This window comes from Antrostomus carolinensis, unplaced genomic scaffold (genome assembly GCF_000700745.2).
Source record: "Antrostomus carolinensis isolate BGI_N321 unplaced genomic scaffold, ASM70074v2 scaffold33838, whole genome shotgun sequence".
NCBI classification, from domain to species: domain Eukaryota; kingdom Metazoa; phylum Chordata; class Aves; order Caprimulgiformes; family Caprimulgidae; genus Antrostomus; species Antrostomus carolinensis.
The window spans coordinates 1-15,022 of record NW_010331455.1 but is presented as its reverse complement, the minus strand read 5'-3'; the positions used below and the strand labels follow the sequence as shown (position 1 = coordinate 15,022).

Below are 15,022 nucleotides of genomic sequence, written 5' to 3'. Positions count from 1 at the left end.
GGCGCCCCTGCCGCAATCGCAGCTTAACCTCTGAGTCAGGCTCGTCTGAAACGGCTCCGGCCCCGGCCTGCGCTCGGGATGCTCCGGCTGCCGGCAGCGACCCCGGGCCGAGGCTGCGTGGAAACGCTCCCGCAAAGCGCCGAGCGCCGCCGGGCTGTGGGGATGGCTCGGACCTGGCGTGGGGAATTGCAGCCTGATCCAGGGGAACCTGCTCTGGCAGGGGGAGTTGGACTGGATGATCTCCTGAGGTCCCTTCCAACCCCACCAGTCTGGGATTCCGATAGTTACGGAGCTGGATCACTCTGCCCCGAAGGTCACAGGGTGAAATTAAAACATCCACAATCCGCAGCCTCCCAGAGCTGGGGAGCTCCCAGGGCCATTTCCAGGGCACAAATGGGGCTCGGATCGTCCAAGGGTTTTCCATCGGCATGTGCTGGAGATGCCTCTCCCAGCCCCATTTACATTAATGAGGCATTTAACTCCCAAACCTGTTTGTGGCCCACTGCAATGTCACCCGGGAGGGGACCGGGCAGCCTTTAACCCCATCGGTGCTGCTCGGCTGGGAGCAGCTGACCCTCCGTTCTGGGGGGCTGAGTCCCCGCTCCAGCCTGGGCCAGCTGGGATGGGGAGGGGGCCCGGCTGCATCTCAGATGTGTTTTCCAAGGAATCTGTGACTTATTGTTCATTGTCATATCCTGGGCAAGATTTTCATCCCTGCTGACTGGGAGGCTGGATGCTCCCATTTTTCTCTGGATTAGCAGGTGAAATTCTGTCTGTCAGGGTTTCCATCCCCCCCACATCTGGCCATCCTCTCTTTGAGTCACTTCTGTGCTGGCTCTTCATGCCGAGCAGTGAAACAGGCACAGACAGGGCAGAGTCGTTTTCCACCCAGGAAAAGCCTTTGCCCAGCAGTTTTGAATCTCAAAAGTACTAAAGCAGCAGATCTCCATACTGCAGCTGGGGTTGGTCCCTACCCTCTCTCCATGGTTTTCAGGGCAGGTATTTGCACCTCGTGTCACAGGAGCTGGGACTACTGGGAAAGCCACCAGCAGGCACAGCTGGCAGTGGACTGGTGCCTGCTCTGTGTTGCCACCACGGCTCACACAAACCAACCTCCAAACTCCCCACAGCAGGACAGGAGCCCGTGTGGGCTCTGCGATGCTCCTCTGGGGACAGGGGTAGGTCAGGACACAGTGACAGAAGTCAGGCTCCCACCAGTAGAATGCTGGAGCCATTTGGATTGGGAAGATTTTGCTGAAAAAACCCAGATTTGGTCCATGCCCCTGAAGGCTGTTACAGAGCAACTGTGTGAAGGAAGACAAGGCTTGTCCTGGCATGGCCAGCAGACTCGGTGACATGGTGTGCCAGGGTGTCTGTTCTGCAGCAGGATGGAGAGGGGCTGGCAGGCTCCATGTGCTTTGAGACCCTGTTTCTATCTGGGCATCACTTGCTGGGAGAGGCACCAGCAGATTCCTGCCATCTGGCAAACCTCTGTGCCACTGGATTGTCCTCCTCCTCAGCCACTCCCTGGCAGCTCCTCCATCACCAGCAACTTTCTCCCCTTCGGCAGTGGCTGCTGCTGGGAGCTGCGGAAGAGCTGAGCGAGGTTCACCCGCTGCGTCTCCTCTGCTCCAAAGGGCCATCCCGGTGTGAGGCAGCCTTTCCTGGGAGTCACCGGCACCTGCCCATGCTGGGTTTGTTTCATGCCTCCCCATCCCACCCTTGGCCCCGGTGAGGCAGCGCTGTCCCTGCGATGCTGCCTGCGCCTTCACCGAGTATTCATAGAATCCCAGAATCCCAGACTGGTTTGGGTTGGAAGGGACATTAAAGCTCATCCAGTCCCAACCCCCCTGCCAGCAGCAGGGACACCTTCCACTAGACCAGGTTGCTCAAAGCCTCATCCAACCTGGCCGAGAACAATTCCAGGGAGGAGTAGCCACAGCCCGGGGCTGGCTGGGCTCCCACCACCGCCACGAGTCCCCTGGGAACACTGTCCCCCATGTTCCCACTTCACCCTCGGAGCAGTGGCCGCAGCAGAGGAGGGGATATCACCAAAGCACAGATTTCACTGCCTGTTGTTCCCATAAACACCCAGCTGAGTTTCTCTGACGCTCTGAGTTTACGATGTTTGACGTGTGTCAGACCTGCTTCTCCTACCGTCCCAGGTAGTTTTCTGTGTTTAAGATGACTCAGGAGTTTAGCAGGTTCAGTATTTAATTCACCATGAAGCAATCCATTTCTGTAGCTACTCCACGGCTTTCTGCCTCCCGAGGATTATTCACACCAGGAGAAAAGGTGCTGCTCCCTGAGAAATGAACACAAAGAGCACCTACAGAAAACCTGAAAGAGCTTAAAGGGACTGTTCACGCCAAGGAGCATCCGGCAGGACACGTGTCCCGGTCATCGACCAGAGGCCTCACCCTGCAGGGGAACACTGTGCTGCAGCAGCTTTGCTCTCCATCAGATTGTATTTTCCCTTATTAGAAGTCCAGTTATTGGGTGTAAAGTCTGACCCGTCAGTGCACCTGCTTTCTTGCAGGATTGGCACCACTTAGTGTATTTTAAAAGGCTTTTGTTTTGCTCTGGGAAGCCTGTAAGAATACAAGGCTTTCTGAAATGACCACTGGTTGAAGTGTCATCTGCTTTACAACTCTCGCTGAGGTCTGGCTTTGCTCTAACGTGTCCATGCAAGGGTTTGTCTGGGCTGTGAATTCCCAGGGACCCCAGAGAACCAGCCAGGAGCCAGCCTGAGGGAATGGTGGATCCCTGACACAGCTGCTGGCTGCCACCCTGCTGGACAGCGTGGCCACCACTGAACATTGGGGACACAGCTTCCTGCCATGGCTGTGTCCCCCTGACCCGTCCCAAGCTGTGCTGGCTGCCGGCCCCTTCCCCGGCTGTGGGACCCGGGTGCCGGGTGATGCTCTGGGCAGCAGCTGTGGGGGTTTCCTTCCCTTCCAGGGGCTGATTGCATGATTAGCATCTGCTGATTTAACCCAGCTCCCAGTGCTGGAGGGCTGTTGGGAGTGGGGAAGAGTCACCTGGGCAGCCTGAGAGGAAGAGGAGTCCCTGCATGAGCAGTGGGGAAGGTCCTGTCCCATCTGTGAGCTGAGACCCTCCAGCCCCTCCTTGGTGCTGCCCACAAGTGTGGTGAGCAAACCTGTCAGTCCCTGGTGAGAGCTGTGACTGCTGCTGCCCACACAGGTATGGCTGAGGAACAGGAGTTGTGTCGTGTCCTATTTTGCAATGTTCACTTGCTTTTTCCCAGGGGGGTGTTTTTTCCCCCTCCCAATGTTTGTAGGAGGTTGTGCTGTATAAGAGTCGGAGTCAAAATTGACCCCAGCAACTCTGCATCTCAGTCAGTTGTGACTGAGCCAACTCAGCTCCTCTGTAAAGAAGCAACAACCTGGAACAGAAGGAGCTTATTGTGAGACATCAGCTAGAGCTGAATCATGGGATGGCATGAGCTGGAAGCTTTATTTCCACCACTGCTGCAGTCATGACAGCTCACACCTGTAATGCCAGGGGGAGGTGGCCCCGGTGTGCACACACCTCGCGTAGGCTGCTCTGGTGCTCTTCTCCAGGTTTGCTTTGCCGCTGCTGCAAACAAGGGAGGCCTGTTTGCATGAGCAAGTCCTGTCATCTCTTGGGATGCCTGCATGGAAGTCACTTGCATATTGCCAATTTAAAAACAAAACAAAAAACCTCAAACAAACCAAACCCAAAAAGCACTTATTCAAAAATATATCTTTATTTTTTTTCAGTGTATCAGCTATTTAAATAATCCAGTTAAAATATGTTTTATTGCACATTAAAGAATCTTTCTGGATTCTCACTGTCCTATATAAAATAAGCTTATACAGAAGAATGAAAAGAGAGATTTCCTTGCACTTACACACACGCTCTCGCTCACTCTTGCTCTACAAGAACCCGAAGCAGCCAGCCCGGAGCAGGCTGTGCTCAGCCCCTGGCCCGTGTGCTCCAGGCAGCTGGGAACGGGCGATGGCAGGAAGGAGGTGCAGGACTGGGAGCAAGGGAAGGGAGCTGCCACCACAGCGGGTCCCTGGGCTCTCCCCTCAAGCGCTCCGCACCGTGTGGGTGCCGGCAGCAGCCTCGGGCCAGCCTGGGGCGTGGGGAGGGTCTGGTGTGGTGGAGGTAGCACCGTGTGGTGTGCGGGGGGCAGAACGTGGGTGGTGATGTGGTGCTGTGGAATGGAGGGGGCGTAAGCGAAGTGGACAAGTACTGGTGGGGCAGATGGATCCTCCGGGCAGCTCCAGTGCTGCTGCAGCCCTGCGTGGCTCCATCCCCTCCCTGGGGATCACCAGCTCCAGGGTGGTGAACCAGGAGGGTGCAGGAGGGAAATTCTTGCCGGGGATTGAGCAGGAAAAGAGCAGCCAGCTCCCTTTGAGGCTTCTGGGAAGCCAAGGCCACGTGCTGCTTAATGAGCTCTCTGAGGTTTTGTTTAATGGCTGGCTTGAGCAGTGTAAAATGGAACAAGCTTGCAGAGTATGCAGTTCATTACTGCATCTGAATTAGATTTCATGCCCTTTTCAGATGATTCTTTTGGGATGACTTAGGTTTTCCTACTCAAGCTGTGTAATAACTTGCTCTACAAGCACATCTATGCCTATCCTAACTTTTCATCTCAGAATAAAGAGCTCCTCAGGCCACCTTTGGAATCAGGTTCCTAATCAAAATTCAGCTTGAGAGCTTTCCTTTTATCTATTCTGTCCTCTTCCCAACCCTCTGTCATGCCCCTTCCTACAAATGTCATGCTGCATTCCCAAAAGCTCTGGATTTTTCCCACAAGTCAAGCCACACAGCAGAGAGCAATTAGTGTTAATACTCAGTGTAGCATCAGTCCTCTGCTGTGGAGTAAATCCTGCACACATGGAGTGTGTGCAGCTGGTTGCTAATGTGTGCCTCTGTCTGGCAAGACATCCCAGCTCAGTGCCACATCCTGCCCCAGCCATCTCCTGCGATGATTAACTGGAGAACTGATGTTGCTTGAAGTTCCTGATGTCTCTGAGCCCTTGGCTTTTGTGTCTGAGCTTTGCTCAGAGCAGCTTTGTCTGTAAGTTCAATCCCTGAATAAGGGTCTGACCCAACAGCCCTTCAGTGCTCATTTGGATGTGTGCCTTTCACCCCTGGACACGTGGGTCCAGCACCCACCTCTTATTTTGGCACTTGGATGGGTGGATCAATAAGCGTCAGTGTTGCCCAACCTCCAGCGTGTCGGGCAGCTGCTCGGGGAACGAAGCCCCCAGCCGCAAAGTGCTGTAATTGGGGGGGGGAGTCCTGGGCAAGGGGCTGTCCTGGGGCAGGGGCAGGCGGAGGGCAGTGTTGAAGGTGGGCAGGTCCTCGTCGATGCAGACGGGGTTATCGTGGCCCTGTCTCTCCAGATCACCGGCCTGCGGTGCCTTCCCCGACCGGTCCCGTTTTCGGTTGTTCCACCATTTCTTTGCCTTTTGCCACTGGCGCCGCATGACGATGGAGAGCGAGTCGATGAAGAAAACCTCGACGATCTCAATGACGCAAACGACTGAGCAGCTCATCCAAAGGCCCAGTTGGCCTCCGAAGTTGGAGAGAAGAATGACGAGCTGGAAGAGAAGAGACCACGAGGTTATTGGCTCCAGCGGGTGCCGGACGCGTGTCCACGGCACCGTTTTGGCGTGCAGGGAGGCTGTGCCAAGCTGGAGCTCCCAGGGTTTGCCGTGAGTGCTGCCGAGCTTCCAGCCTGTCAGGAGGAAGAGCTGCATCTCCCCAGTGCTGAGCAGGGAACTGCTGCACTCACTTACTGTGTTGGCAGGGTTCTCTGAAATGAATCTCTCGTTCAGGTCTTTGTAAAACACCATGAGGTTCGCGAGGTCCGTCCTGAGAGGAGAAACAGAGGCAGGCTGAGGGTTTAGTAAAACAATAACATGAAACATACTGAAGAACTATGCAAATAACCAGTTGGACCAGTAGGGCTGGGCCGCTCTAAGGGAGCTTTTTCCCCAATTGCCATCATTAGGGCTGCTGAGATTAAATCTGAGCTTGAGGTGCAAGCTGGAAACACATACATGGAAACTTACTTGTTCAGCTTCTTGTTGATTTTCTGCCCTTTGTCCCAAGAGAGAACTCGAAGCATCCAGTCCTGGAAAAAAGACAGCAAATACTGTTATAGCTGTGTGTGCTTGTGTAGAAATCCCCTGGAAAGGGAGCTCATGCTCCACACCTCCTTGGACCAGCCTGGGTGCCAGAACTGAATGTGTGTGACCAGCTGTCCCCAGGGGATCTCCAGCCCACAAGCCAAATTTTAGTTTACTGGTGAAGTCGTGGAGGGACTAACCCTGACCTGGGCACTACAGACTGAGCCTCTGGGAGGAGCATCACTGAAGTGCTGATGAAAACCCCAGGGCTCCTACTTCACACTCAACCTCTGGGTTTATTTAATGCCTCCCTGTGCCGAGCGCAACTGGGAACTGACCTCTGACACGGTGGATGGCCACTGGGCGATGCTGGTGGTGAGCGCCCACTCCTTGAAGCTGGAGAGAGAGGCAGACTGTCAGCTGTGAGCTTGAACTCCCACGCACACAGGGTGTTTTACCTCTGGTCGTGGGCAGGACTTACCTGCAGGCGTCTTTGCAGATTTGCTGGCAGCCCAGCTGCTCCTTCACGAACTTTTCATGCAGCCTGTAGTAGCAGTACACTGCAAAAAGGGAGGACGTGTATGAGAAGCCAGGAAGAAAAGCAATGATCTTTTGCTACCTGTGCTGGAGTGGGGCTTCTGGGTGTAGGTGGCCTGTGTGGCCATCACCTGCGTGGTGGGGATAAAAAGATTTACCCTATAAATATTGCAAAATACTCTGAGAAGTAGTTGTCACTTGCTGCAGGCATGAACAATTGCCTCACTCAGTCAAGTCCTCCACTCGACACTTCTGTGGTGTGGCACGAACGACAAGCAATTAGGATGACTGTCAGAAACAAGTCAAGCCCAACAAGAGAGGCAGTTTTAGGCTCTGCAGTGTGAGGTCTTAAGTGAGCTAAGGCAGATTTGCCTCTTCCCAGCGGGGTGGGTGGTGCTGGGTGCAGGCAGGGCCCTGCCGAGTGGGATGGTGCTGCGTGGGGATGTGGCTGGCAGCGGGCGGTTGAGGCACGTGCGATGCGGGAGGTGTTTGAATACTTACTCCAGTTGGGGTTTTTCTTGTAGTTGCAGTACTCTGCCCCAGCGGGCAAGGGCTGCGCGTACTGGGCACAGCCACACGAGTCCACCATGGCCTTCTGAAAGCAGGAGTGTAGGCAAATCTGGGGGAGATAAACCAAGAGCTGCTGTCTAAGAAGCTTCTGCAGCACAAAGCTCCAGGCTTGCAGGCACCTAAAATCATCCTCTATCTATGAAAGCAGCAACACAATGAGAACCCCATTTCCCTGGGCCTTCAGGCTCTGTTGTCAGTGAATACAAATACAGGCAGAAAGTGCTGTGGAGGGTCTAGGCTCTAGTGCAAGAAATAAGAATATAACCCTCTCTGGTTATATTCTTCCTCTATAGCCATCAAAAGCTTCTGTGTTGCAGTTGCTCTTTCCACAGCCAAGGAGAAGGTTTTTGGTCTGCCATGGCACATGGTCCATGAATCAACAACTAGGTGTGGGAAGTGACTCACTGGTGAAAATGTTCACAGCTTTGACCAAACTGTGCTGGTGCACGTTTGGAGACCTGAAGCTGTAAGGATTAATAGGGCAGTGGTGTGTGCTAAAACACCTCATCAGTTGGAACCAGCAGGAACTGAACTTCTTTTTGAAATCGCAGTTGTCAAGCCTTTTGGTCCCAGTCCCAGCCCTCCTGAGCCCCGAGTTTCAGTGAAGTACTGTTACTAAAAACCTGAGATAATGTCTGTGTGAGCCTACCTGGCAGTACATCACAGCAGACTCCAGGTATAATGCCCTGTAAAATACAAATCCAGCCTAGGCACAGGCTTTGCAGTAGGCAGCAGCTAATATAATTACGGTTCTTCAAGTGCCAGAACAACTGACACTCTCCAAGAGGACCCAATTACAGAAACCATGCAAAATTAGTGGAAACTTACTCTGTAAACAAACATCCTGCTATCTGGATACTGATTAGATGGTATCTGTTATTCTTGGAGTCCTAAAGGTCACAATTTCTGGCTTCAAGGGTTACTAAGCTGCAACATTTACTTGGCCAATATTTTCCAGTCTCACATTGCTTGAAAATTGCCTAATGAGCTAATGTTCTCTCTTTATCTAACAGTGTGCCTAAGGGAACTTCAAACATCAACCACTTAGGAATAAAACTTGGATTTTAAGACGTGCTGTGGTATTTTACATCAGTGGTTAAAAGCAGCAACTCTACCCCCGGACTGTTCACAATCTCGGATCCTGTAAAGCTTTTTAGGAAGGTAGTTTTCAAACGACTGATAAAAACCAAATGTAACAGATTTACCTGGAGTGAGTAGCTCTTGTTATAGAGATTTTCTACTGGTATGTCAGCACCAGTTTCCGTGCAGTCACTGTAGGGTTTGCTCAGCTTGCGAGACCGAGTCTGAGAAACAGAAAAGCACAAATCTTGTTTTTTTCGGAGTTCACAGAGAAACCAAAGGATTTAGTGGCAGTTCATCATGATTCTGAAACTGTAAGTGAGGGGGCAGGTTGGAACAGCATGTTTATCTTTTGCCATCTCAAACGATTTGTCAATCACTTGTGAAAACAAGGGGTTTTGGCTTGTAATACTCATTTCCCACAACGCTGCTCTGGCTGGATTATCTGCTGTCTTCGTTGAAAACCTCTGCAGGAATGCAGAGATGGTATAATAGTAACAGTGAGGCCTTTTCAAAGCAGAGTAATTCATATGTATGTTTTCTCTCACTGCAAAGTCCTAGAGGCTATGTGTTGCTTATCCCCGATGTGTTTTGAGGGAAGGGGGGTGGTTGTTTTTTGGTTATTGGTGGTTTGGTTTTTTCTTTCCTCTGTGAAGACCCGCACCATCCTGAGCTGTTGTTGCACTGGCTGTTCCTGTTCTGTGGGTAAAACAGCACTTCAAGCTCAGCTAGTGCTCAACAGCACCTCTCTAAAATCACTCTAAATCAAATGTTTGTATCTCCTTCAGGACTTTTTTCCAGGTACTGCTTTGACCCTTCCTCTCAGATGAACACCAACACCTTTTTCTGTTCTGTAATCTCTGCCCAGAGGAAAAAAGCTCTGAAATGCCAAGTGCTATGCCTGGGAGGTCTGCTGACACCAGGGCTGGGAGCCCTCCAGTTCCCCAGACCTGATTCAGGCTGCATGTCTGCTCCCTGCAAACTGCCCTACCTTGCTCAGCCCTAAACTCTTACTATCTTTCTGCAGTAATTATCCACTTTATAACAAAGAAAGTGGCCTGAAAAGACAAGAAGTCACACATTTAAGAATACATTCACCTATCTTTCTCTACAGAGTTTAAAATTAGGGGCTGACCCTACAAAGGGTCAATTTAGTAGGAACCTGAGAAATGCCTGCTTACCTTTAAGGCACTGACTAGAGATCTACAGATTACTGAGGTCAAACCAGATAGGAGCATTACCATTTCTGTCTGCAGCAATAGAAGGCTACAGGCATGTATGGTGCAAGTCAGCTCTTGTAGAAAGATGTTCAATTCTCTCTTTGGAGGGAACACAGAAATACGTGATTTCAACAGGAGAGATGGATTACTTCTGAAAACTGAAATGAAACCAGCTTTTAATAGGCTTTTAACTTCTGCAGACAACCTAATGCCAGGACACCTGCTTCAGTCTGCTGCTGTATCTTCTAGCAGGCGACAGATCCTTTCTATAGAATTTTTTGTTGTGGCTTATAGTCCTACAAAAGCTTCCTTGTTCATTCAGGCACTGAAATAATTTCCAAACTAAATATTTAACTAAAGCACTGAAACTCCTACCAAGCAATGCCTTGTTTGCATTCCAAACAACTTGGAATATTTTTGGAGGCGGGAGGGGGGGCAGTGCTAGTACACAGCAGACATACATGAGCGATAACCTAGACACTGACATTCCCTCTGGAAAACAGCGACTGCCACGCTCGAGCCTGTAGTGAGCAGTGTTGTGTGTGGCACATGGCCACTGCGTCCTCCTTCATCTAGCTGGATGACAATCGTGACTCCCTGGCAGGCTCTCTGGAGTCCTCCTTTACTGTGATCACCAGCTTTTGTTTTGAGTCCAGAAATTGAGTCCAGCTTCTATTTTGGCTGTTATACTAAGATACAATCAGTTCACTTCCTCATGCCAAATCCTTTAAATACAGCCACCAAGATACATTCAATCTTGGTTTTTTACACTACATGCAACAGTCCAAATCTACTGTGCCAGAAAAATATTACGTTAAATATTGAGGCTCTGTCTGCAGTGACTTTCTCCTTCTACTAAGGAAAGAAGTCTTGTGAGACTTTTCCTCCTTTACCCCCGTTCTGGCTCCGATACCATCTATTCACTTCTTGTTTGTTAGGCAGCATTTATCCCCACCGGTTAGACCAAGCAGTTGCTGCCACAGTTTTCCAGACAGCTGGAAGATAGTTATCGATCTGCACATTTTAAAACCATCGGCCTTGTTTTTAATGTCTTTTCTAATGCGTGCACTATCTAGATCTGGCACACCCAGCCAGGACAGATAAGCAGGCTGGCTGATGCATTGGACCTGACCATCAGTGAAGAAAAGGCAGAACTAAAATGCTCACTTAACAGCCCATCCAGATGAAAGGGGAAAGTCTGGCTCGCCTGATGGCACTGCTTTCACTTCTCTACCAGGGAAAAGCCCCTTGGGTCAAATGCCTTGTTTGCACTACACTAATTGGGGATATCTGTAGCTGCAGCTCTCCCTGCCCTTGCTGACAGCAACGGCAAGATGTTTCACTACGCTGGCAAAGGCAGTCACTGCCCACGAGGTTTTCTTTACAGGTGGAATAGCAAGAAACCCAGAAAAAGGAGATTTACACCCACAAAACAGTTAAACGGGTTGTGCTGCAGTCATCTCTCCAGACCTGACCCTGATGTGGGTTACCCACAGCTCGAGCTCATTCTCTTCTGCCCCTGGAACCTGTGTGGGATGCAAACCTGTCTGCTTATTGCTGAAGCGAAACAGGGCACTTGACAACACATTTCTGTGGTTGTGGATTTCGCTGTGAAAACAACAACAAAAAAATCCCCTGGAAAGCCCAGGTGTGGGAGAAAAGGAAGAACAAACAAACTGCCAGTAGCTGTTTGGTTTATAAAGACCTGATTTTCCAACAGCCTCTTCGCAAAGGAAAACTTTGTTCAGAAAAGTGCTATCACAGGATTTTCCTCGGGGCACTTCAGCTGCTCAAGTGGGAGGTATTAGATGCCTTCAAGCTGCTGGCTATGTTCAAACATCCTACCGGTTCATATTGACATTAGTGTCAAGGAAATGGTGCCGTGCACCTGGAAACAAGATTGCTGTCACTCACAAAGTGCATCCCTATGGAGGTGGCTGCTGCAGTCTCAATTTCTGTGCCGATGTCTTCAATGAAGGGATATTCGTTTTGGTCATGGACAATGATCTTGGCTCCTGTTGATGTCACTAGGAAGGGGTTGTAGTCTGCTTCCCCTATATACAGAACAACCTGCAACCCTGAAGGACAGAGACAAGGCAGGAGCAGAGTTACAGCAGAGCCATTTTTCCTGGTCAGGGAGGGCAGCAAGGTTCATTTAACATTATCTGGACCTAAGCAGAACTGCAACAACCAGGCAAAGCCTTTGCACTGCTAGACTGATACACTTGCAACAAGTAACATCCCTCCTGGCCCCAAGTACAGCAAACAAATAATGTCTCCCAAGAACGTGGCTGAAACTTACTTTAAAAAGTTATATAACTGGGAAGCAGTAATTTCGGATGGAAAACATTAGTGATGCAATTATATTATCTTTGTATTCTCTGGCAATAGTTTGTGCTAGTTCAAACAAGCATTTCCCCAATCAGCTTGCACATCTAGAGCCAACACATCAATCACTCTCCAGCAGGATCCAGTTTTTCGCTGGTTATCTAATAGTTCCTCTGCAAACCCCGTCCGTCCCCTTACCGTACTCGCTGCCTCCCGTGGAGGTGCTCAGGATCGTCCCGTTTGCTCCACTGTTGAAGGTATAGCAATTGCCATGCAGGGGATGATGGAAACGAGTGAAGTGCCTGCAAAAAATCAAGAATTGTTACATTCCCTCTGCAGTTTTAACAGTTTGTGGGAGAAAATCGGCAGATTTGGGCTTTTTGTTTTGGCAGATACAGCAGGACTGGATTTCCCCCCCCCACCCAAGCAATTTATTTTGCTGAAAAGGGTGAGTCTTATTCTTAATATCTTGAAACTACATGGACATGGTATCTGGTCTAACAGCATCAGGAAATGAAGTTTAGGAAGTTTTCATGTGGGAATGGGGCCCGAGAGGGTGGGGGAAGCGGATTTACAGAACTAGCAGGGAAGTGGCAGTCGAGGGGACAGAGTTCTCTCTCATTCAACAGCCAAGGGTTTAAAGCAACACAAATCTTCATTTTTCCAAAGAGATGTCAAAGCCACTGTCGTGCAGGGGGGCTGAGGACATGCCCTCATGATTCAAGCACATTCATGTCTTTCCTGTGACCACCCCCTCCCACTCAAGCAAATGTCTTCATTCCAAGAAAAGATGTTCTGTGTTTGCATGACTACAAGCAAGATGCCATCAGTAACTTCAGAGGGTCACAGTGCAGCTGGTGTTGCACGTGGCAGCGGGGAAACTGCTACACCCGGGTGCAGGTGCCATCCTATCCCCACAGGGGTACTCTGCCGTTGTCCCCAGGATGGAGGGATGACCTTCCTGCTACCAGGACACACAAGAACTGCACTGCCATGGTCATAAGCAGGCAAATTTAATTCTGCCAAAAAACGTGGGTTTATCTGAAACGTGGACAGCGGAACACTAAGACAAATTAAATTAAAGAGCATAATAAAAGTTCATGAAGATGCAAATGTTTGCTTTCATTTAAAAATGGAAATGGTTCCTGCTGGAATTCAGCAAATACCAAATATTCAACTCCTACATATTAGGTACTTGGAAATAAGCTGTTGAGCTGGCAGGTATTTTCTGTGCACTGACCTTTTGTCACAAGATAGGCCATCAAAGAAACATGTCAGTAGAAGGTCATCAGCAGAATAACTCAATTTCTCTTTAGTCTCCAGGGGAATTTGTGCCATGATGTTCATGTAATGAAGCTTGTACCATTCTTGGATAGCATTAACACCAGAACTGAACGTATAAATTGCACACTCACTGCTGTTGTTTGCATCGCACTGATAATTACAAAGGGGAAAAAGTGTTTCAGATGAAATGGAATTAGGTATTCTACAAGATATGTGTGATACCGTCTCTCTTCCACAGTTACAACCAGGTATGAAGTTATGGTAGGACAAAGGGGCATCAAAGACCTTTCACTCAGGGCTAAGTGATACAATCAGATGTCTCAGACCTAAAGGACAGGTCATAGAAGGCACTTAGTCTGTTTGGGTAGACTTCAGGAAGGCTTTTCTCTTCCAGAGAGGTGGAGATGAATCTGCAGGCAGCCGTGGAGGCACGGCAGAACGGGCAAAGGAGCAGAGGGAATGTTATTTCACAATAAAGCCACCTCAGCAAGCAACAAAACTGGCCAGAGGGGTACCAACCCAAAACACCCTTCATTGCCCCACAAGGAACTTGCTAGCCAGGGAAGAGTGACACTCACCAGCTGAAAGCCGATGATATCATTTGAATCCCCAGAGTTCACGATGGACGAGTCCTTGTGAAAGACATTGCCCTCTATTTTCCTCTTCTGGCCACTGCGAAGGTCAGTTGCTGTCTTAGAGAAATCCTCAAACTTCAGCAGAGGGATCTGTTCAAAGAAGTCGCTCCCGGTGCTGTTCCACTCATCCACTGACCGGCGCACCTTGGACTTGCCCTCTGAAAATCCATAGAAAGTCTCCAAAGCTTTCTTTGTCTCTTTGTCCAATTCAGATAAATAGTCTTTCATGGAGCTGTACCTGAGTTGGGAGAGAATGGGATAGAAAGTGACGCCCCATCTCACCTCAGCACCGACTGCAGCGCTTCGCCCGCTGCACTGCCAATCTGCTCAGGGCAGAATTCTTGCCGTGGACTCGCACCCATCTCTCTTACTACCACATCAGTCTACAGCGCTGCGGGCAGACACCGCTACACCCACGGGGAGATCTCAGAGCAAGGCCCACAAGAAACAAAGCAGAATGAACTACAGAGACAGCCCTCGCAGACTCCTGAGCTCTTTGAAGGTTGTGTTCGCAAGGCCGAGGAGGCAGAGCGTGTGGAAATAAGACTTCTGCATTTGTGCCAAGAGGCAGCGGAGAGCTGAATCGACTGCAGGGAGCGGGGTGGGCAGTTGGCAGCAGAACAAACATAAAGACATCAGATAGACAGACAGACAGCAGACATCAACATAATGTGTAACTTGGCAGAGAAAAAGTACTGTTGCTCGATAATGTCACAGCATTCTATAAGGACAGAAAGAGGCAACAGAGGGGTGACAGATGTTCCCTTCCCATTCTTTGTCAGACCCCGTTGTTTGTAATCCTGGGAAGAAGGGGATTTGAGAACCACGGAGCTGACCAGGGACTGTCTGGAGCAGAAGGCTCAACCGACTGAGGCTGGCTCAGCCGGCAGCAAGCGGAGCGCGTGATGATCACCCCCGTGCGTCTGAAGAGCATCAGCACCGAGGTGGACACATCACTCAAAGCGCTGCAGAGGGAGAACCCGGGGCTGGGACAGAGGCTGACCAGCAGCAGCAGCGTGAGCCCGGGGAGGGGATCTGTGCCGGGTTCTGGGGACCCCCCGCCCAGCACCCTGTGCCTTACTTGTAGGTGTTGTTGTTGCAGATGGTGACGGCGGGGAAGGGCAGCTTCTGGAACTGGACGGTGACGGAGACCGAGGCGCTGTAGTAGTTGACGAGGAGCTCGGCGCACTGCCAGAGGATCAGCCCCACGGCGCTCAGCGTCAGCAGGATCCAGAGG

The 15,022-nt window shown here is 50.5% G+C and overlaps 1 protein-coding gene across 1 annotated transcript; it reads right to left on the bottom strand.

Moving 5' to 3' along the window:
• Positions 1–5,210: 5,210 nt before the first annotated feature.
• SCNN1G (sodium channel epithelial 1 subunit gamma) lies at positions 5,211–15,015 on the bottom strand. Its single transcript, XM_010173221.2, has 12 exons — positions 14,867–15,015; positions 13,729–14,023; positions 13,107–13,300; positions 12,065–12,168; positions 11,453–11,616; positions 8,444–8,542; positions 7,170–7,287; positions 6,613–6,691; positions 6,470–6,527; positions 6,075–6,136; positions 5,799–5,874; positions 5,211–5,600 (listed from the first exon to the last, which is right to left on the bottom strand). Exons 2-12 carry the CDS (start codon positions 14,011–14,013, stop codon positions 5,211–5,213), a joined length of 1,629 nt encoding a protein of 542 aa, XP_010171523.2. The 5' UTR covers positions 14,014–14,023; positions 14,867–15,015.
• Between the last annotated feature and the right edge of the window lie 7 nt (positions 15,016–15,022).

Bases quoted from the DNA above. Each gene is read 5' to 3' on its own strand.
- SCNN1G (XM_010173221.2), bottom strand. From the start codon at position 14,013: ATGAAAGACTATTTATCTGAATTGGACAAAGAGACAAAGAAAGCTTTG. The intron at 6,692-7,169 runs GTAAGTATTCAA...CCCTTTTTGCAG, and splicing joins CAAGAAAAACCCCAACTGGA to TGTACTGCTACTACAGGCTG. The intron at 5,601-5,798 runs GTAAGTGAGTGC...CTTCTCTTCCAG, and splicing joins CAGAGAACCCTGCCAACACA to CTCGTCATTCTTCTCTCCAA.